The 22,125-nt window shown below is 41.7% G+C and overlaps 1 protein-coding gene across 6 annotated transcripts in view; it reads left to right on the forward strand.

Annotated features, from left to right (window-relative positions):
• Window positions 1-22,125, forward strand: part of TSPAN4 (tetraspanin 4) — a 726,272-nt gene that overhangs the window by 699,149 nt on the left and 4,998 nt on the right. For all 6 annotated transcript variants that reach the window (XM_075065079.1, XM_075065081.1, XM_075065080.1 and 3 more), the window contains 2 exons: window positions 3,906-4,007; window positions 17,691-17,822. In XM_075065079.1, the coding sequence (XP_074921180.1) occupies window positions 3,906-4,007; window positions 17,691-17,822 (234 nt within the window). The remainder of the gene's footprint in view (window positions 1-3,905; window positions 4,008-17,690; window positions 17,823-22,125) is intronic.

The raw sequence follows: 22,125 nt of genomic DNA on the forward strand, positions 1-22,125 counted from the left end.
AGCAGACCTTAAACATTTAGGGGAAACATGACTTCAAACCCCAAGAGGCAGGTAATTCACAGAGAAGGCTACAGTGCTCAAGCAAGGTAGCATGTGGTCACACATAGCACAGTTAGCAGTATTATCTTTGTTAAAAGAAACAGCTATCCAACAGATGCTCTGAGGTCAGCAGCTCCTTCTGCCTCAAGCTCATGGCAATAAAATCCATTAATTAATGCAAGATGTTATTTATTAACAATTAATAGACTTGATTTGAATCAGTGCAGCTATGCAAGGCACATAGGCCTTCTTCCCCTGCATGGCTTCTGCACATCTCTGCTGCAGGCACAAGTGGCAGGGAGACCAAGGGCTATGTGCCTAGTACTCCTCTCTCCTGACACAAGTGGACCACAATTTACATTCTGTTCTACAAATGTGGTTCTAGTCTAAAAAATAACTCTACAGGAAGAAGCAGCCTTCTTCCTACTTTGTCTCCATAACAAATTTGCCTGAACTCTGGGAGTCAAGTGGGTCCTTTACCTCATGCATCACTGCTACCAAGAGATTCTGCAGGTCAAAACTATGCCTGCAAGGAGCAAAGATTAGGCTCTTCTAGGCATTGCTCTGGCGAGGGAAGTCCCTGTGGCTAGCAAAGTATCCACTGGCTGCAGGAAATTGCATCATTAGAGGTACATCATTGGTATTGTTCTGAGATGGTAGGGGAAAGGACAGTTGTATGTATATCAGTGTATGGCCAACTGGCCAGAGCCACTGTAAATGAACCCTATTATATATTAAGTTGTCTGTCACTAACACTTACTGTTAGTTGCACCAATCTAATCAACTCTGCATACAGAAGAAGAGAATGCTGATGTAGGTGTACTTAGCTAACAGCATTTGACCTACCGCTTACCTAGAGTTGCCACCAATCTACAGAACTCTAAGAGAGTATCTCTATTTTTTTGGAGAGTGACAAGCAAAAGGAGAGACACGCACAGACATGAGATTACAAAAAGTGCCTACTTCTCCAATGAAAAGCAAACAGGCACTGTCCTCTTAATCCAACAGATAGTGAAAATAATCAATAGCACACAATAGGGGTAAATTGGTTGACTGGGGCTAATATTTGGTGCAGTGCATAGGGATTTACCCGCATGATGCCCATTAACCTTAGTGGGCAATGTGCTGTTAAATCCACCTGTGGAGGTGGCCCTGTGACGTCAGGCAGATTCATACAGCTCTTTTTTGTCTCCCAACCAGGGAAAAGTGGTAATCTTTCCAAGATATCTGTTCTTTTTTCTGCTACAAGTTGCACATTAGTGAATCTGTTACATGTAAAATGTTGAGCAGGAATGCATGGGTAAGCAACTTATTATGATAAAATGAGAGCATGTTAAAGCACACCTGGACTAACAAAATATTGATTCTGATCTTTCAGGCTCTTTATAAATGCTGACTGGGTTATTAAAATGTATTGATCTGAAACAGAGCATGAAGATTACATTTACTAGGGTGGTGTCTGAGTCCCAGTAAAATGGATTATCATGCTGTGCTGCTGAATCACACAGAATTGATGAAGAAAAAGAATCTTGGCATTTTGTATCTTTCTAACAGCACATCATTTGCCTTTCAGGCAAACACCTCGCTCTCTCATTTGACCTGGGCACCTTTGTTCAGATTAGTGGAGATTTGAACTGTAGGATGATATGTAGGATGGTCTCTTAATTTTGAAGATTAATTTGTAAAACCTAAGAATCAGTTTCCTAAATATCCCTTCATTTTTCACCTTCAGGATAACAAAGTTGTTTGCCTAGATATCTATCCCCACCCAGACTTTACCCCTCAATTATAGCCCTTCTCCTTTTCATTCCTCCTACCACTGTGAACTATACAGATGGGAAGTAGTTTGTCAACAATTCATTCACCTCATCATCCCTGAAAGAGAATGTTTGAAATGAAATATACACAGGTTGAGAGGGAAGGTACTGTACATCTGGGGTCAGGCTTGGGTTATGGGGGGGGAGGTTACAGATATCGTTTGCAAGGATGAAAAAACACATACATATCGCATAACCAGCATAGACCTAGATTGGTGTGCTAGAGTTTTTAAGTGTCAGTGGATAAGTGGGCTTGCACCAATCCAACTGATCAGCCACATGTTTCCATTCTCTTCCACATAACAGTGGTTCTAGATAAATTAGAGGGAGGGAGGGTAGGCATAGAACATGAAACCCAAGTTTAATCTAATTCTGAAATGAGGGGTGAGTATCCCCTGCTCCTGCAGATTTATCATTCATGTTCTGTAATTTACTAAATGAATCCCAGATTTATTGACAGTGCTCACCTTCAGAACTCTCCTGTAACTAAGGTACCTGACTAAAATCACGAGCTGCTTACATGCTAAATATAGTAGAGCGCATAGAAGTCACAGCTCAGGATTGTCACATAATATAAAGTGTTAACATGGCAATTACAATGTTGGTAATCAAATATGACTCTCTCCTACAAGCATCATAGCGGCCTTTTATCAGTGGCTCATATTAATATAATGCCTCTTGTGCAGCTAAGTTTGTTTTCATAGAATCAGAGGAGGAAGAGAGGGAACAGAGATCCAAGTATAGCCTCTGCACACAGTGGAGATTTCCTGATGGAGGATGTCCTAGACTTTTGAGGCCCAATTCCACACTGCCTTGCATGTTATGTATTCGTTTTACTGTTGCTTTATACAGATGTCAATGCTACCAAATCAAAATCCTCCCCTCATGCCTCTGGGAACATTTTAGACCCACTTTGCCCAGGTGCGACTACCCAACTTGCAAGGCCATGGAGAATCAGGCCCTCAGGATGTGCTGGAGCTAGAGAACCCTTGCAGCCTATGGTAACTAAGAACTAGCTTCACTCAGTCCAGTCCCCTTCAACTGGAAGAATAACTGGGGCCAGAGGGGAAACCTCTAAAGGTCGTGGATTGTACTTCCTTTGTCCTATATGGACTATGACACTGTACATTAGTTGACACTGTGCACATGCAGAGTGTTTGATTTTTGCATTCATGTTCTTCTTGAGATTCTCAGCAAGGCAGTTAGAGAGCGACTAACTAGAGGCTCTGACTGGCTGTTTCCCCTTCTCAGGTAGGATTAAAGCAGACTGGTGGGGCAGAGTATAACTGTGCACTCATCGTGCTAATACCTATCCTATGAATAAACAGCCAACTTCAGCTAAAAGGACCATTAATCAGAACCTTTCACTTGTACTATGTCAATATGAATGCATTTATTCAAGAGCACCTCCGCTTAGCAGATTGAATCTCAGTCCCCTGAGTGTCCATAATCTTTCTACATTAGAGAGCTATTCCCTACGCCTCTCCATGCTCCTGCATCCCTCTCTGTCAGTCCCACAGCTGCTATAAAGAAAAAGCTGGACCATGAGAATACGAGACAGTGCTTGTGCTGACACCATAGGGAGGACACGAGAGAGGCTCAGAAATATTTTTTCTATAGAGAACAAATAGACAGCTAGAGAGAGAAATGTGTGTGTGTTAGAGGCTGGATGTTATCACTTTTAGGCCTCTTCTGAAGAATAACTAGAACTAGTTCAGACCTGCTTGCCTTAGGGTTAGCTGAGAGAGAGGGAAGGAAGATGGACCCTGTAGTAGGAGGGCCTGTGACAGAAGAAAGGATAGACTATCAAACTGACTTGCCTGTTAGGTATCCACTTAACAGTTGTTATAGAGAGAGGCAGGAACCAGTTCTCTAAGCCACTCAGATACGGAGTAGCATTAGGTGATTAATTCCCAGTGTGAAGCTTCCCCACCCACTTGCTATATCACTGTCACCCTGGCTTCCCAGCAGAACTCATCTGAGAGGTGGCACTCTGAATATTTTAATTTTCAGTGCACTTATATGCAGTGTTATTTGTTCTGTTTTCAGATTGATAAGTATGCTCAGCAGGATCTGAAAAAAGGGCTTCATTTGTATGGGACAGATGGAAATATTGGCCTAACTAATGCATGGAGCATCATTCAAACAGATGTAAGTCTAAAGGTTTTTTGTTTTGTTTTTCCTCTTAATTTATTTCTGGTCTCTTCAGAGGTCTCTTCTGGGATTACACATTCATGTGCTATCAACAACACCATGTCTCTCTATTTCTTGTCCGACCCTCTCCCCAAGCTAGACTTTTCCACACCCACAGACAGACCCACACACCTGGTCACAATATCCAGTGGACCCCCTGACCCACACAGTGCTAGTTTCTGTGCAGACTCCATTATTCTTTGTTTTGAGTGTGCCCTCTTAACAGACTCTTATAATTATAAATATGAGCATGTTTGCGTCAGTTCCAATGAGGTTTGAACTCAACCTGTAACAAGGTTTAACCCAACATATAATAGTACAGAGGAGCAGCACATGAAAGGTAATTTGCTTCTGCTTCTCCAAGATGAATGTCATAGGTTCCACCCCCACTCTGAACCTTAGAGTATAGGTGTGGGGACCTGCATGTGAACTCCTAAGCTTAATTACCAGCTTAGATCAATATGCTGCCTCACCATCCAAATATCTGAGTCATTTGGAAAAAACTGTCTTCCCCCCAAAAACCTTCCCCTCCCTGGGTAGCCTTCAGAGACTCCTCCACCAGTTCCCTGGTGAACACTGATCCAAACCCCCTGGATCTTAAAACAAGGAAGAATTACTCATTCCCTCCCACCTTCTTCCCCCACCAATCCCTGGTGAGTCCAGATCCAATCCCCTTGGATCTTAAAACAAGGAGAATTTAACCATCCAGCCTCCTTTCCCCCACCAATCCCTGGTGAGTCCAGATCCAATCCCCTTGGATCTAAAAACAAGGAGAAATCAATCAGGTTCTTAAAAAGAAGGTTTTTAATGAAAGAAAAGAAAGGTAAAAAGAAAAAAAACCCTCTGGGAAACAGCATGCAAGCTGATCTCACAGACAACAGATTCAAAACACAGGATGTCCCCCTGGGCAAAAACCTTAGTACACACAAGAATACCCAACTTGATTATTCCCCTAATGCCAAGACAAGTTACAAAAAGAAAATAAACATAAACCTGTTTATTCCCATCCTTAATACTCACTGCTCTGATAAGAGGCTGATTCCTTGATCTTTTCCACTCCGGCCAAAACTGAAACTGACCAAGACAAAGGGAACTTCCCTCCTTCCTTTTGAAACATCCTGTCCCCCATTGGTTCCTCTGGTCAGGTGTCAGCTAGGCTAGGTGAACTTCTTAACCTTTTACAGGTAAAAGAGGCATTAACCCGTAACTATCTGTTTATGACAATGAACTAGGAAGGGTTTGCAGTCATTTTCCAGAGAGTGGGACCCCCTTTTTATTCTTAACTTCATTTCCCCTTTAGCAGCAACACTATGGCCATTACTTCATCATGGAAGGGCCATGAGGCCATTTCTTCCAAAGTCACTGATGCCGCAACTGGATTGTTGTGCAAAAAAGATAGATTGGTAGATGAGCACAGCCATTGTTCTGCCCTGCTTTTCTTCCCCACTCTCTCATGTAGCTCTCCTCCAAATTGTCCTCCTCCTTCATGTGGCTGCTGTACCTTACTGCAGCACTCTCCGAGTGACCAAAGGGGAGCACCAGCTCCAAAGATATCCCCCCAACTATGTAAGCTATCCAAACTGACAGATAGGATATCACATTTTTTTTCCTTTTGCTATCCAACCAGACTACCCTGTGATAAATCAGCCTCTTCACCCTTGACTTTCCTTGGTGGAATCTGGGTTGAAATCTTCAATTATGCCTTTTGGTTTGGTCGCAGTCTAGACTCACAGATGTCACCCTATACAACACAAGTCATAACATATGGTACACTGTTCAGGAAGGACCTCTAGGACTAGAACAATTAAGGATCATTGGCAGGGCCCAGAACTGGGATACTAGAGGATGCTATAGGTTAGAGTTAAAGTGTGTTGTCAATGTTGCAGAGGGACCAAGTTCTAGACACCAGAGGATGATACAAATTCGGATCAAGGTGCATTGACAGAGCATCTCAGGAGTGGGATAGCCGGGAGTGCTATGGATTGGCCTTGGCTGAACTGTGTGTGAAAAAGGGTAGAACAACACCAGCAAACAGTCTCTCATTTAGCCAGTGCTTTATATCTCTGGCTTTCGTGAGCACTAAAATTCTCATCCACATTCTGAGGAGGAAAGGTAGAAGAGATAAAAATCAAAGTTGAGTATATGCAATTTCTAAAAGTTTGCTGCCTGCAATCACAGTACCGAGATCATGAATATCTATATTACTAAATGTCATATACAATTTCAAGTTGGAATGTTGTGGAACTTTGAAGCCACTCATCTTTAAAAAAAAAAAAAAATACAATAGAGCAGGCTTCATTGCAGTAACCATTTCATTTGCTGTTCATTTTTCCTGGTGGTAACAGCATATATGGAAAATAAATATCATTTCACTCTATTGCTGAGAATAAAATGTTTGCTTACAAACAGTTCAGTGATGTGTGATTGGAAAAGAAAATACTACAAAGAAACAACAGATATGGAAAAAATAGAAATTGATTTTCTTGCCAGTGTGATTTTCCCCTGAATATGTCTTTAGTTTTCTCTTCCCTGATGCCAAGAATTGAATGTGGGAAGGTCATCCTGTTACAGTTACAAAGGTTTCAGTGCTACATATCTGCTATCATTTCACTTTGAGACTCTATAATGATCAAATAAAGACTGGGTATTAAATGCTCATAAGGTAAATTTATCTTCAGTTGCCAGCAACATTGAGTAGGCAGACTAGATTGTATGAAATACAGTAGAACCTAAGCGTTATGAGCACCAAAGATATGAACTGACCTGTCAACCACACACCTCATTTGGAACTGGCAATCAGACAGCAGGAGCAAGCAAAAAAATAAAAAGAAAGAAAGAACAAATACAGTACAGTACTATGTTAAACATAAACTACTTCTGCCTAGTTAAGTTTCAAAACTGTATTAAGTCAATGTTCAGTTGTAAACTTTTGAAAGAACCACCATACTGTCTTGTTCAGAGTTATGAAAATTTCAGAGTTACGAACATCCTCCATTCCCCAGGTGCTTGTAACTCTGAGGTTCTACTGTATAAATTAAAGGTTTTAATATTTTTTATTTTGAGAGGTATTAGACTATTGAGTCTGCTTAATTAATCTAAAAATAATGAGTAAAATGTAAGGAAACCTTGCTGTGTAGTTCCCTGGCTAACTTTTCTGGTAAAGGTTAAACTGACTGCAGTGAGGTTTCAGGAAGTGCTGGGTGTCAAGGCTAGGAGAATGAGTCCTGTTTCTTGATGTTATCCACGGCACAAGCAGCCAAGATTTCTGGGTTATGAGGTGATCTTTGGGAGCCCATAAGCTGTGCCTCTACTTCCCCATCTAAAATAGGTGTTTTGAGGCTTAATACTATATCCAGGTCTGTTGTTCACGCTTTCAAAAAATATACTGACAAACTGGAGAGAGTTCAGAAAAGAGCTACAAGGATGTTAGAACCCTGGAAAACCTGTTCTACAGTGAGACTAAAGCTCAATGACTTTAGCATAACAAAGAGATGGTTAAGAAGTAACTTGTCTTTAAGAGTCTACATGGGGAGAAGGTTTCTGAAAGTAGAGGACTCTTAAATCTACCAGACAAAGGTAAATACCGAGATGCAATGACTGGAAACTGTAGCTAGACAAATCAGAACAGTAGGAATTTTTAACAGTGAAGGTAATTAACAACAGGAACAACTTACCTAGCGAAATGATTTATTCTCCATCACCTGAAGTCTTTAAAACAAGACCGGATGTTTTTCTAAAAGGGCTATTCTAGCTTAATGCATAGGGATGAGCTTGATGCAGGAATCACTGGGTGAAATTCTATGGCCCGTGTTATGCAGGAGGTCAGATTAGGTGATCATAATGGTTCCTTCTGACTTTAAGATCTACTGCTGTTTGAGGAGTCTGGAGATCTTCACATGAAAGGTTTATTAGTTGTTATATTTCAGGAAGGAGCACACAAGATAATAGAAAAATTCAGTCTTGCATAGCAAGACACAACTTGCTGTGCAAGTTGCTTGCTTGCTAACATGGTAACTGTTAGATTGTGTCTGTGCTGTAGTTTTTAAACATGCACAAGTCTCAGGGCTGGGCAGTAAGGCGGACAATAAAGAGCTCTCCCAGAGCAGTTTTTAGCACTCTGTCTAATTCCTTCTCATGCTTATCCTTCACAAATACTTAAGAACAGGCTGTTGCAGTGATGCAGCAACAGCAAATCCCAACATAGTTAATTATGTAAAGCACTTTGAAGATTAATAGCATTGTATAAGTGCCAGTCTTTTGTTTGGTTTGTTTTTTCATTCAAGAATAATTATTGCCTTCCTTTCCTAATCAGTAGAGTGTGATCAGCTATGAGGGAATTAAGAGGACTACTGTATGAGAGATCCTGGCTCCGGCATTATGTTTGTATTCCTGTTCCTTAGTGGTTATTGACATAAAAGCCAGCAGAGCTAATCATAGTGCCATATGGGAGACTGGTTCTCAGTACTCCTTTCTCTAGTGGACCCAGTAGAAATCAGTTATTGGTTGGGCAATGGGCCATGCACATACATAGATGGAGAACAGCATCCTCAGGGGAAGAAAAAACATATGATCAATAGCAGGAGCCCTTAATGGAGTTTATCTTCTGTCCCTACTCCCTCCACCCTCACAGTCTCCATCTTTGTGAAAACACCACGCTTAGCTTGCATAGAAGGATGGCCTTGTGCTTAAGGCTCTGGACTGGGGACCCTAGCAATTGTGGCTCTGCCACAGTTCATTTCTCCCTCCCTTTGTCTATTTAGGGACAGGATGGTCACTTAGTAGGAGTTTGTACAACACAATGAGACCCCCAAACTCAGCTTGGGCGACTCTATTATACTGTATAGCTCTGTACTCTCAATCATACTGTATAGTGGTATACTTTCTATCATATTTCACAGGAGGAAAAACAATTTAGCCAGAAACAGAATCACATCCAGCAGCTGGTGATCTGGAGTCCCTGACTGATCCCCTATTGGAGAGGAATTGCATCAGGCAATGAAGATAGTATAGACGAAGTCACCCCTGAAGGGTGATTTTGTTTCTTTCTCAAGTGTGAAAATTGTTAGCACTCTTCACATAAATCATTGATTCTTTCTTCAATGTAGGGAGGAAAAACCCTAGAAAATGTGATGACATTTCTAATAATAATAGGAGATATACCTATCTCCTAGAAGTGGAAGGGACCCTGAAAGGTCATTGAGTCAAGCCCTTTGCCCCAGATGCCTAAGTGGCCCCCTCAAGGATCGAACTCACAATCCTGGGTTGAGGAGGCTAATGCTCAGACTACTGAGCTATCCCTCTGTCTAGGATAGAAAGTGATACTATTGTGCCATGGTCATTTTGAGTACTTACCCTGTAATAAAGACACATTTTCAGGTGGGAAACCTAGACAACCCACATGGATGTGTTAAATATGCACATAAATGGCCTGATTTTAGATATTAACAAACACAGGATAGAGACCCCCAAAATGTGGAATTGATAAGGTTATATTTTTAACTTGAAAAAGAGAGCTGGTGCTAGTGAAAGGTGACCTGGACAGCTTTGGAGCCTGAAGTACTTCGTTAATCCATCGGAAATGAGCAGCACGAATGCTCTTTTCTCCACTGCCTTGTATCTTGTGTTAGTAACTTAAACACAGGTACAAGAGTGTATAATTACACCATATCAGAATAGTGGCATTTTACATCTTCTATGAATGACAACACTGGGGGGCCGAGCAATGGCCAATCTCTCCTATCCCACCTCTAGGGTGAAATGTTAGGTCATTTACTCTTATTCAATCCGTGACTGGTCTATTCAGATTGCCAAGAAAGAGATCAGCTTTGGCAATTCCTCTTGTGATGTAGAGACACATCCAGTAGCGCCAGGACAGAGAACATATACCTGGCATCTACCTGGATTGCAGTAAGGGCATTTGGTACAGTTCAACATGGGAAATTATTAGTTAAATTGGAGATGATGGGGATTAGTATGAGAACTGAAAGGTGAGTAAGGAACTGGTTAGAGAGGAAACTATAATGGGTCATACTGAAAGGTGAACTGTCAGGCTGGAGGAAGGTTACTAGTGGAGTTCCACAGGGATCAGTCTCGGGACCAGTCTTATTTAACAGTTTCATTAGTGACCTTGGCACAAAAATTTGTGGCTGGAATAAAGTTGGAGGCATTGCCAATATGGAGGAGGACTGGAATGTCATACAAGAAGATCTGGATGATATTGAAAACCAGAGTAATAGAAATGGGATGAAATTTAATAGTGCAAAGTGCAAGGTCATCCACTTAGGGATTAGGGATTAACAACAAGAATTTTTGCTATAAACTGGGGATTTATTAGTTGGAAGTGACGGAGGAGGAGAAAGACCTTGGGTTGACCACAGGATGACCATGAGATGCCAATGTGCTGCGGCTGTGAAAAAGGCTAATGCAATCCTAGAATGCATCAGGCAAGGTGTTTCCTGGAAAGTGTTAGTACCATTCTATAAGAAAGACACTGGTGAGACCTCACCTAAAAGACTATATGCAGTTCTGGTCTCCCATGTTTAAGAAAGAATAATTCAAGCTGAAACAGGTACAGAGAAGGGATCCTAGGATGAGCTGAGGAATGGAAAACATGAGAGGAGAATCAAAAAGCTTGGCTTGTTTAGCCTAACCAAAAGAAGGCTGTGGGCAGATAGGATTGCCTTCTGTAAATACATCAGAGGGATGAGTACCAGGGAAGAAGAGGAGTTAAGTTAAGCACCAATGGGACATAAGAACAAATGGATATAAACTTACCATCAACAAGTTTAGGCTTGAAATTAAACAAAGGTTTCTAAGCATCAGAGGAGTGTAGCTTTGGAACAGCCTTCCCAAGGGAGCAGTGGGGGGCGAAAAGCCTAAGTGGCTTCAAGACTCAATTTATGGAGGGGATGGTATGATGAGACTGCCTATGATGGCATGTAGCTGATCTGCGACTGCTAGCAGCAAATGTCTCCTGGCAGGACACTAGATAAGGAGGGCTCTGAGTTACTACAGAAAATTCTTTGTCAGGTGTCTGGCTGGTGGGCCTTGCCCACATGTTCAGGATCTAACTGATCACCATATCTGGGGTTAAGAAGGAATTTTCCCCCAGGTCAGACTGGCAGAGACCGTGCAGGTTTTTCATCTTCCTCTGCAGTATGGGTCACGTGTAGGTTTAAACTAGTATAAATGGTGGATTCTCTGTAACTTGAAGTCTTTAAACCATGATTTGAGGACTGCAGTAACTCAGCCAGAGGTTATGGATCTATTACAAAAGTGGGTGAGTGAGGTTATGTGGCCTGCAAAGTGCAGGGAAGGACTTACATATTAGGACATGATGCACTACATAGATTAATATAGTTATTTGCATAAACATGACTTAAATCCCATTAATTTAGGACTCACCTCTGAGCTGAGGTCAGTGGAGTTACAGGTGCAAAACCATCAGGTGATTAGAATTGGGAACTGATTTTTAAAATACAGTTTTATACCCAACATCTTTGTGATGAAGATCTGAGCACTTTTGTTTGATCACCTTGTAAGTAAAGTATTTGAGAAATATGTGGAAAAAAGCAAGAGGAACCAAGTTCTGCTCAGTTTTACTTGTGTACATCCAGAATAATACCATTCATTTCAATTCACACCAGTGTAACCCAGACAGAATTTGACTCTTATGTATTTTTTTTTCCATGTGATTGAGCCCAGTTTAGATTCAAAACCAACTTCTGGATACTGCCACGGTAATCCGGACCATCCATCAAACATCGTGATTTAATAAGCAATGCTAATTTCTCAAAGATTAAAACCATGCTGCTACCATTGTGTAGTTATCCAGGCTATGAAGCGTCACTGTTGCCAAATTCTGTCTCTGCCACAAGAACAGAATATGCTGTTGCTTACGTTCTGCTGGGACTGGGCCCCAGTGTCTGGGCTTTTTCACTTGTATTCATAAGGCCGTATCCCAACCTGGATGACTCCAATGAGTGTTCAGCACAGAGGCCACAAGCAGACTGTAGCTTGCATAAAGAATCGTTCAAAATTTGCCTTAATTACTAGCGGAGTGAGTAAAACAGATACAGGGCAAGTGACAGCCCCAGGCACTAAATACGCAAGCCAGAGTGTAACCCTTTTTCTGTTTTAATTGCAGTAAAATAGAAGTCTTGTGCACAGCTTTAAGTATGAACACTAGATATCCCATGCTAGGGTAGCAATTGCTTGTTAACACAGAAACAAAGCTATCTGGGAGCAGTGTTGCATCCCATAAATGTAGCACAGAAGCTTCAGTGTTTTTTAATGCTTGTTGGTTGGCAAAGGTCTCTCCAACAACACACCCTCCAGATATACTCTTGGTCAGCCTCCTACTGTCTGGAGCTGCAGGCTGCTGATTAAACATTTGGGAACCTTCCTCCAGCGCACCAGATGGGTAATCAATATGAGGGTGTGAATGGTGTCTCTTTTACAAAGGAGAAAAATAAAGTGTTGTGACATTTTGGGAGATAAGAGCTCCCACATGAAGAAAATCTGTGTTGTTGTTTGTGGTTTTTTTTTTTTTTTTTTTAAGTGAAACAAAGTAATAGCAGAAAACATCAATATTCCTAGAGATGCTCATCACCAGGGACTTAGTGAATAGCTGTCCAGAAGCTAGTTTTGCTTGATTTCTTTTCTAATCCTATATTCTGTCAAACTATTGGACTATATTTTCTAAAAGAGACAAGTGACTTTGGTGCCCAACTTGAGACCCTTTAAAGAGGTCTCATATCCAGAGGGAGGGTGCTTATCTCCCTTTTACACTGTCTCAGGCTGGGCACCCAAAAAGTAGAGCACTGAAAATCATGAGTCACTTCTGAAAATGTAGGCGTATTGTTTCCCTCTCTTTGATAAAGTCATGGAAACTAGGGGCAGAATAAACCAATCAGCCCATCTTGCCTAACCCTGTTACTGGAGAAATGAAGAGGACAATACAGGACTCTAAATGTGAACTGCAAAGAATGAAATGGGTTTGTGCCTGTAGCTTACTTTTCCACTATCAAGTGTCATGGCCTCAATTGCTCCTTGCTGGTTATGCACCTGCCAAGGCAAATGCTTTACCCATTCTGGGGTAAAAGAAAATCCACATAAACAATGGCTCCAAGCTGTTCTCTGCAGACTTTTTCTCTCAAGGGTATAAGCTACCTCTTGAGCACCCCAATACAGGGGAGCTTCCACTCACCCCTCTCTCAGAACCTGTGGCTGTGGGCTACAAAACAGTGGTTGCACTTAACGTTCATATAACACACGTTCTGTTTTTCCTTGGTCCATAACCCCTTCCTTCATTCTGCTGGTCCCTTAGCTTCCTTCCTAGAACTTGGCTATTTCTGGTTCTTTAGCTTAACACACACAACCTTTCCTCATGTTTCAACAACCCTTTATTACCAGCCCCCATGCCCACTGCTCTGTAACAAAATCTACACAGCTTACCTTTCCTTAAAATTCTGAACCTTTCTGACAACCTGTCTCTTAGGCCTCCAACTAGGTCCCTTCGCAGTTTCCTCCTAAGCCCTTTCCAAGCATTTTTCCCCTGAGTAGATCCAGTTTCTCCCCTAACCCCACTGCCATTTTTAAAAAATCATAGATGTCAGATATATGAAGACTTGTCTTTCTGTTTTGAGGGAGGATTCCTTGAAAAGAGACATTATGAAGGGCACAAAAGCAAACTATCCCACTCCATAGAAACAATAGGAAGTATGGCAAGAGACCACCTTGGCTTAATCAGGAGATCTTCAATGATCTGAAACTCAAAAAAGAGTCCTACAAAAAGTGAAAGCTTGGTCAAATTACAAAGGATGCATATAAACATACAACACAAGTCTGTAGGGACAAAATTAGAAAAACCAAAGCACAAAGGGACATAAAAGGAAACAAGAAAACATTCTACAAATACATTAGAAGCAAGAGGAAGACCAAGGACAGAGTAGGCCTGTTACTCAATGAGGGAGGAAAGACAATAACAGAAAATGTGAAAATGGCAGAGGTGCTTAATGACTTCTTTGTTTTGGTTTTCACCAAGAAGGTTGGTGGCGACTGATGTCTAAAATAGTGAATGCCAATGAAAATGAGGTAGGATCAGAATCTAAAATAGGGAAAGAGCAAGTCAAAAATTACTTAGGCAAGTTAGATGTTTCAAATCATCAGGGCCTGACAAAATGCATCCTTAGAATATGCCAGGAGCTGACCTAGGAGATATTTGAACCATTAGCAATTATCTTTGAAAAGCCATGGAAGACAGGAGACATTTCAGAAGACTGGAAATGGGCAAATATAGTGCCCATCTATAAAAAGGGAAATAAGGACAACCCAGGGAATTACAGACCAGTCAGCTCAACTTCTGTACCTGGAAAGATAATGGAGCAAATAATTAAGCAATCAATTTGCAAACACCTAGACGAGAATAAGGTGATAAATAGGTCAGCACTGATTTGTCATGAACAAATCATGTCAAACTAACCTAACAGCTTTCTTTGACAGGGTAACAAGCCTTGTGGATGGGGTGGAAGCAGTAGATGTGCTATATCTTGACTTTAGTAAGGCTTTTGATACTGTCTCACATGACCTTCTCATAAACAAACTAGGCAATACAACCAGATGGAGCTCTATAAGTGGGTGCATAACTGGTTGGAAATGGTTTCCGAGAGTAGTTATCAGTGGTTCAGTCATGCTGGAAGGGCATAACAAGTGGGGTCCCGCAGGGATCAGTTCTGGGTCTGGTTCTGTTCAATATCTCATCAATGATTTAGATAATGGCACAGAGAGTACACTTACTTATAAAGTTTGTGGAGGATACCAAGCTGGGAGGGTTTGCAAGTGCTTTGGAGGATAGGATTAAAATTCAAAATGATCTGGACAAACTGGAGAAATGGTCTGAAGTAAACTAGGATGAAATTCAATAAAACAAATCCAAAGTACTCCACTTAGGAAGGAACAATCAGTTGACACATACAAAATGGGAAATGACTGCTAGGAAGGAGTACTGCCAGAAGGAATCTGGAGTCATAGTGGATCACAAGCTAATATGAGTCAAACAGTGTAACACTGTTGCAAAAAATGTAAACATCATTCTGGGATGTATTAGCAGGAGTATTGTAAGCAAGACACGAGAGTAATTCTCTCCCTCTATTCGCACTCATTAGGCCCTCACTGGAGTATTGTGTCCAGTTCTGGGCACCACATTTCAGGAAAGATGTGGAAAATTGGAGAAAGTCCAGAGAAGAGCAACAAAATGATTAAAGGTCCAAATATGACCTATGAGGGTAAGATTAAAAAAGTTGGGTTTTGTTTTAGTCGGAGAGAGAAGACAGAGGGGACATGATAACAGTTTTCAAGTACATAAAAGTTGTTACAAGGTGAAGGGAGAAATTGTTCTTCTTAACCTCTGCGGATAGGATAAGAAGCAGTGAGCTTTAAATTGCAGCAAGGCAGTTTTGGACTGGACATTAGGAAAATTTCCTAATGGTCAGAGTGGTTAGCACTGGAATTACATTGCTAGAGATGTGGTGGAATCTCCATCATTGGGGATTTTTAAGAGCAGGTTGGACAAACACCTGTCAGGGATGCTCTAGATAATACTTAGTCCTGCCTTGAGTGCAGGGGACTGGACTAGATGATCTCTCAAGGTCCCTTCCGGTTCTATGATTCTATGAAAACCAGCTAGGATAGGCGTTTTTGAAGTCTTCAGTTGGAAAGATCAACTTGGAGGCATTCAAATTTTTAACAGAGTTTTTCACTCTCAAATATTTTTCAGATGCTTAGTCAAATAGTTAAAATAATAGTTTTGGACAGTCTTGACTAAAGATCTCCTCGCCACTCAATTGCTCAGTTTTCAGTCTCTTGTAGTATCATACGCCTGCTAGCTCTCCAGTCATCCAAGAATCCACCATCAAAAACAGAACAGACAAGCTCTCAGAAGCAGTAAAAGAACAATGTTAAAGGGAAAGACAAAGATGAATATCGTAAAAGAGCAAAAAGAAACAAACATTTTTCCTTGCAGGTCACTCTTTTAAAAAAAAATTTAAATATATTTTAAAAGGCTGTTTTCTGATCTCACAAGTCAAAAAAAGTGCATGCTAATGACTGATCTACAGCACCAGCCAAAGATCAAAGAAGTGTGGGGGATGGAGGAGGGAAAGAGGGGAAATACTCTCCCAGCAAATGTTTCTGAGTTTTGCTGGGGGAAAATGTGTTATATGAGAGCACAGAGAAATGTTTCTATTGAACACTAGTTTCGGTGTGAGTTGCTGGGTACTGTGCAACTCTAATGGCTAGAATGGCAGAGCCAGTCCCTGCACATCTGTGTGCCAGTTAGTCCTAATACTATTGTTATAAAGAAGAGTCTCCTTTAACTCCCATGTAAGCAGCAGGACGTGAGTTTTGTCATTTCCTGTGTGACCATGCATCCTTTACAAACAGCAGCAATTGGCCATACAGATTTCAAAAGATATCCCATGTCCCTGGATATGAAATCAACTTTAAAAATAAAACCTTGAGAGGTCATCATGGCTGTAAACTAATTAGCTGATTTTTAAAAGAGCTCTGAAAATGTAACATTCCTTCTCATGATTGGTGAGAACTAATGTTTGTATATCCATGCAAGATATTTTTATTCATCGGAACTCAAGCACCAAAACAAGTACTGAGTCCACGCGTATAAGAGTAGCACGGGAGGTGATGGATGGGAGATAAATGCCAATGAGCCTTAGCCCATTTCATGTGACATGGGTGGTACTGAACCCAGCTCCCAGGAAAGGTGACTATAGAGCCAATCTCATGGATGAGCTATGTACATTTTCTGTATTTTCCTTCCCATTGCTGAAATGTAATGAAGCTTTCTGTTCAGCATCAGTTTTTTCACTCTGAGTGATTGCTTCAGTGATGTTTCACGTATGTGCTCATGATGTCATTTAGTGTCCTCAAACTATGATGTTACTGAATTGTGCCAGAAGAGGGGGAGGAAGAGAAAAAAGCTTTAATTGAGGAACAAAGACTTTGAGAGTCAGTCATTAGCAATGAACAACTGAGGACAACAGTGTGGTGGTGACTCTAATCATGAGTCTGTCTGCTACAGTGTTCAATACAAAACACAGTCCCTTTGCCATTACTTGGAGGATGGCAGACAAGCATCTCAAGGCCATGACTCCTGGCAGCAAGGAGTGAAACACCATGTTAGTTGCTCTCAGGCAGATTAATTCTTTTAGGCAAAGTGGGAATAATCCTAACCCATGGCTGTGGTTCCTGTGTCTCAGCTCCTTCACTGTTTTGCCACTACAAATGTTTGGTTTTGCTTAGTGGTTCTCCCATCCAAGCTGCTCGTGGGACAACAAGCTTAAACACCTTGGGAGACATGGAAGGAAGCGGGGAAAGAAAACTACCTGAGCAAAGCAGGGAGACAGGTGTTTATTTCTTTACTGTCTAACAGGCCCTCCTCGCCACGTTAGCCTAATCCCAATACACAGAGTGAGGCAGTAGGAATAAGAGAATGCTTGTGCCCAGCAGGAGATTCTTCCATTTCCTTAAAATAAGTAAAAATGTGGCAGTACGTAATGAGTGATGTCTTTGCCCATAAGCCCCAGAGCACACTCACAATGTCATCCTTGCTTTTTCCTCCTCCAGTTCAGATGCTGTGGAGTCTCGAACTACACTGACTGGTTTGAAGTGTACAATACTACACGGGTGCCAGACTCATGCTGCTTGGAATTCAGCGAGAATTGTGGACTCCACTCCCCGGGGACCTGGTGGAAAGCTGTGAGTATTCCTCTCAGTCAGGTGCACGGGCAGTTACCTAAGCCTTGTTTTAATTCAACCGACATAAGGGAGGTATGGGGGATGGCCACCAGGTCTACAGGAGGCAAAGGTGGACTGGCGACGTTAAAACTTGATCATCATAAAATGGCCTCACAGACCTGCCAAGGGCCATTATTTCACCTTGTACCATGCAGTGAAGCCAGCACCTTGAATAGTTTTCCAGAGGGCTGAGGCTTCTTCTCTCCCAAGAGACAGCACTGGGCTCTGGAAGTCACATGCATCTCTCCGGACACATGGCTACTGCTGATAATGATCTCATTGTTATGCTTATAAGAAGCACACAGAATCTTTTTAAAAAGGGGATAAGGCAATACGCCACGTTTATTGAGAGTACAATTTAAGCATTAAAATCAGCATCTGCAGCTCCGATGTTGATGCAGAATGAACCCAAAGTCCCATGGCAATACACCCTTCTTTTATAGTAATAAATTGCCATACAAGTCTCTGGACCTTGCTGTGTAACACTGGAGCTGTCAATCACGAGGTTTTCAAGGTTGCTCTTAATTAGCATTATTTTGAGTTGTTACCAGGAGGATCCGCAGCTGTTTCTTATCTGTCCCTTTGGCTCAACTCTTTATCTCGTCCTTGGGGTGTATGCCTCTGCTTTAATCTGCCATCCTGGTGACTGATAAAAAATTGTCATCTGGCCCAGTTGTCCTTTCTCAGTTAATTACCACACATTCTTCACTCACACCAAACAGTAAATAAGGCAATTACAGCCATAAAACTTCTATCCTCCTAAGAACAAATGTTAACACAATCCACAAAAAATAAACTCAGAACAATTTCTTCTTACTAATTCAAGGCTATAATTTCTTCTTACTAATTCAAAGCTAGCAAAGTGGAGTACAAGGCAAAATAAGCAAAATGCAGTACAATTTTACTTGAGACAATTTCTTCCCATTAGGCTTTTGGCCTACATCATGAGCAGAGGAGCTCCGACTGACTAGGAAAGAAACAGTGCCGTTCAGTTTAGTGTTGCATCTGTAGGGATGGAAGAGGCTGCAGCCAAATACATAACTCTCATGATTTTCAGAGGTCCTGATGTGGAATCCAGTAGCAACAGGTTGGAGTGGCACAGACATTCACCAGGCACTAGAGCTGTATAACCCTGCAGAGTTCAATTCCTGACAGGGAGCTTGATCCAAGTCCCACTGAAACCTTTCTACTGACTTCAGTGCTCTTTGAATCAGACCCAGCATTTGTGAGCTCAGTGCTGGAATTTATTCTCAGGGCTCAAAAACAAGTAAACCCTTGCAGTTTCGTTTCATCAGACTTAAGCCTCCAGAGGTAAGCCCCACCCCCAAATCCTCACCAAGCTCTTCCCTGAGCTGGTAGCCAGACACCCTTCACATCTCCTAAATGAGTCCTAGGACCCTCCTTTTATACCATAGATAGCTGTAGTGAAGCTCTTGGAGCAAGGGCAGCTACTGATGTGGAATAAGGGAGTTTTGCTGCTTTCCAATTGAAGCAAAAAAAGAAATTCAATTCTCAGCCTGATTTCAATGAAACTTCACAAGCATGGGCTGAAATTTCTAAACAGAGGCTGGAGTCCAACCAAAGCTGGTTTGGTTCTAATCAACACGTCTCCTAGCTCTACTGTACAGCCTCTAATTACCTTTACAGAACACTTTGGATAAAAAAACGAACAGCTTTTCTTGTTCTTGAATATGGGGATGAGAGCCGGCAAGCAGGGACAAACCCCTAGTCATTGCTATAGATTAATACCTTTTCCCTTATACATATTGTGAAAGCAACACAGACTAGATGTTTAACAACTACACAGTCCATCAGCCAGGGCTGGGACTGGCACAAAGGAAGCAAACCAGCCACTTCAGTGAATGTGCATAAGGCCTTCGCACTCTCCTATTTGTAAGTCAGCTGCACACGCTAAATCCGTTTCTGTGCCATGTGAATGGCCATCTAGAGGCTTGGTGGAGAGCACACCATGCAGTGGTTGAGGAGGCTAAAGGCAATGCAGGAATCAGGGAAATGTTTTCACAGGAGGCACTTGCTGAGGAGAATTCAGGCAGAGTTCATGAGTTCCACTGGTCAAGCACCTCCTCTTGAAAAGTCAGCCTTGATCATAAACAATTTCATCAGCTGCAGCCCTCTTCTTGGGGTGGAGTTTTCAAAAACACTTAATGCAATGGGGGTTGTGCTCCTAAGTAACTTTCAGTGAGACTTACGTTCACCAGGTACTTAGGCAATACTGAAAACCCCACCCCGGCATGACTCTCAGGAGCCTGCAATCCTGCACCTGGCTGTCCACAAATTTCGGGGGGAGGGGGGGTTGCTTATCGGGCTAAGGAGGAAAGGGAGATTCATGACCATTTATGTGAGCTTGGTGGGTGGTTGCCACTGTTCTGAAGCTCCCCATGTAATTTATGTCATGCTGCATAGCAAGAGGGGCTGTGACCATTCGTGAGGAGCAGGAAGAATAGATAGGAAAGGTCCTTCCAAACCCTTCCCCAAACCAAAATGTTCAGCCTTGGGAAGTATTCTAATGGCAGGGAAAAGGTCTATGAAGAATTAAATATTTGTGGCCTCAGACGTTTACAAATTAATTGTCCAATTTTAAACGATAATGAGCCTGGAAAACAACTCATTTTTAATACAAGCTATTCCCAGCACCTTCTCAATAGTCACACAGAACTGTACTCCATGTTTGACCTGTTAAGGGATGGATACATCTTACTGTGGTGCAGCTAGAGCTCTTAAAGGGCTGGGCCAGTAACATCAGAAAATGGTCTTCACTGCAGAGGATGTGAGGGAGATTGCCAATCTGAGTCATTCATTTTAGGTGACAGATCTGAGGAATTGTCCCAGATTGAGGTGTCAGTAAAGGAAGTATGGGAACAAACTGATAAACTGAACAGCAATAAGTCACCAGCACCAGGAATAGGAAATTGCAGACCTAAATGTTGTATGTAACCTGTTGCTTAAATCAGCATCTATATCAGATGACTGGAGGATAGCTAATGTAAAGCTGATTTTTAAAAACGGCTCTAGAAGCGATCCTGGCAATTACAGACTGGTAAGCCTAACGTCATTACCAGGCAAGCTGGTTGAAACTATACTAAAGAACAGAATTATCAGACACATAGATGAACACAATATATTGTGTTCGAGTCAACGCAGCTTTTGTAAAGGGAAATCATTCCTCACCAATCTATTAGAATTCTTTGAGGGGGGTCAACAAGCTTGTGGACAAGGGTGATCTGGTTGATATAGTGCACTTGAACTTTCAGAAAGCCTTTGACAAAGTCCACACCAAAGGCTCGTAAGCAAAATAAGCAGTCATAAGATAAGAGGGAAGGTCCTCTCGTGGATCAGTAAATGGTTAAAAGATGGGAAACAAAGGCTAGGAATAAAATAATAAGATGGAAAATATAATGCACCTATATAAATCTATGGTATGACCATACCTTGAATATTGCATGCAGTTCTGGTCACCATCTCAAAAAAGGGTATATTAGAATTGAAAAAGAATGGTAATGAAAATGATTAATAGTATGGAACAACTTCCATTTGTGGAGAGATTAAAAAAATTGGGACTGTTCATCTTAGAAAAGAGACAACTAAGGGGGGATATGATAGAGTTCTATAAAATCATGAATTGTGTGGAGAAAGTGAACAGGGAAGTGTTATTTATGCCTTCACACAACACAAGAAACCAATGAAATTAATAGGCAGCAGGTTTTAAAATTAACATAAGGAAGTACTTTCCACAACGCACAGTCAACCTGTGGAACTCCTTGCCAGGGGGTTTTGTGCAAGCCAAAAGCATAACTTGGCTAAAAAAAGAGTTAGGTTCATGGAGGATAGGTCCATCAATGGCTATAAGCCAAGATGGTCAGCAATTCAACGCCATCGTCTTAAAGCTCTGTTTGCCAGAAGCTGGGACTGGACAATGAGATGGCTCACTTGATGACTACCCTGTTCTTTTTATTCCCCCTGAAGCATTTGGCATCTGTCACTGTTAGAATGGGCTAGATGGACCATTGGTCTGACCCAGTCTGGCCATTTGTATGTTATATTCTTAGGTGTGACCCATGTCTAGTAATTCAACTGGGAAGAAAATAATGGAGGAACTTCTGTAATGCAAACCCAAGTTATGCAGAATGGTATAGGGTGGATACATATTGTAAAGCAGGAGGCACAACATAACAGCTCTTACTAGAGACTCGGATTAACTGTTTTATAGAAGCATAGAATATCAGGGTTGGAAGGGACCTCAGGA

The sequence above is a fragment of the Chelonoidis abingdonii genome, chromosome 4, assembly GCF_003597395.2.
Source record: "Chelonoidis abingdonii isolate Lonesome George chromosome 4, CheloAbing_2.0, whole genome shotgun sequence".
NCBI lineage: Eukaryota > Metazoa > Chordata > Testudines > Testudinidae > Chelonoidis > Chelonoidis abingdonii.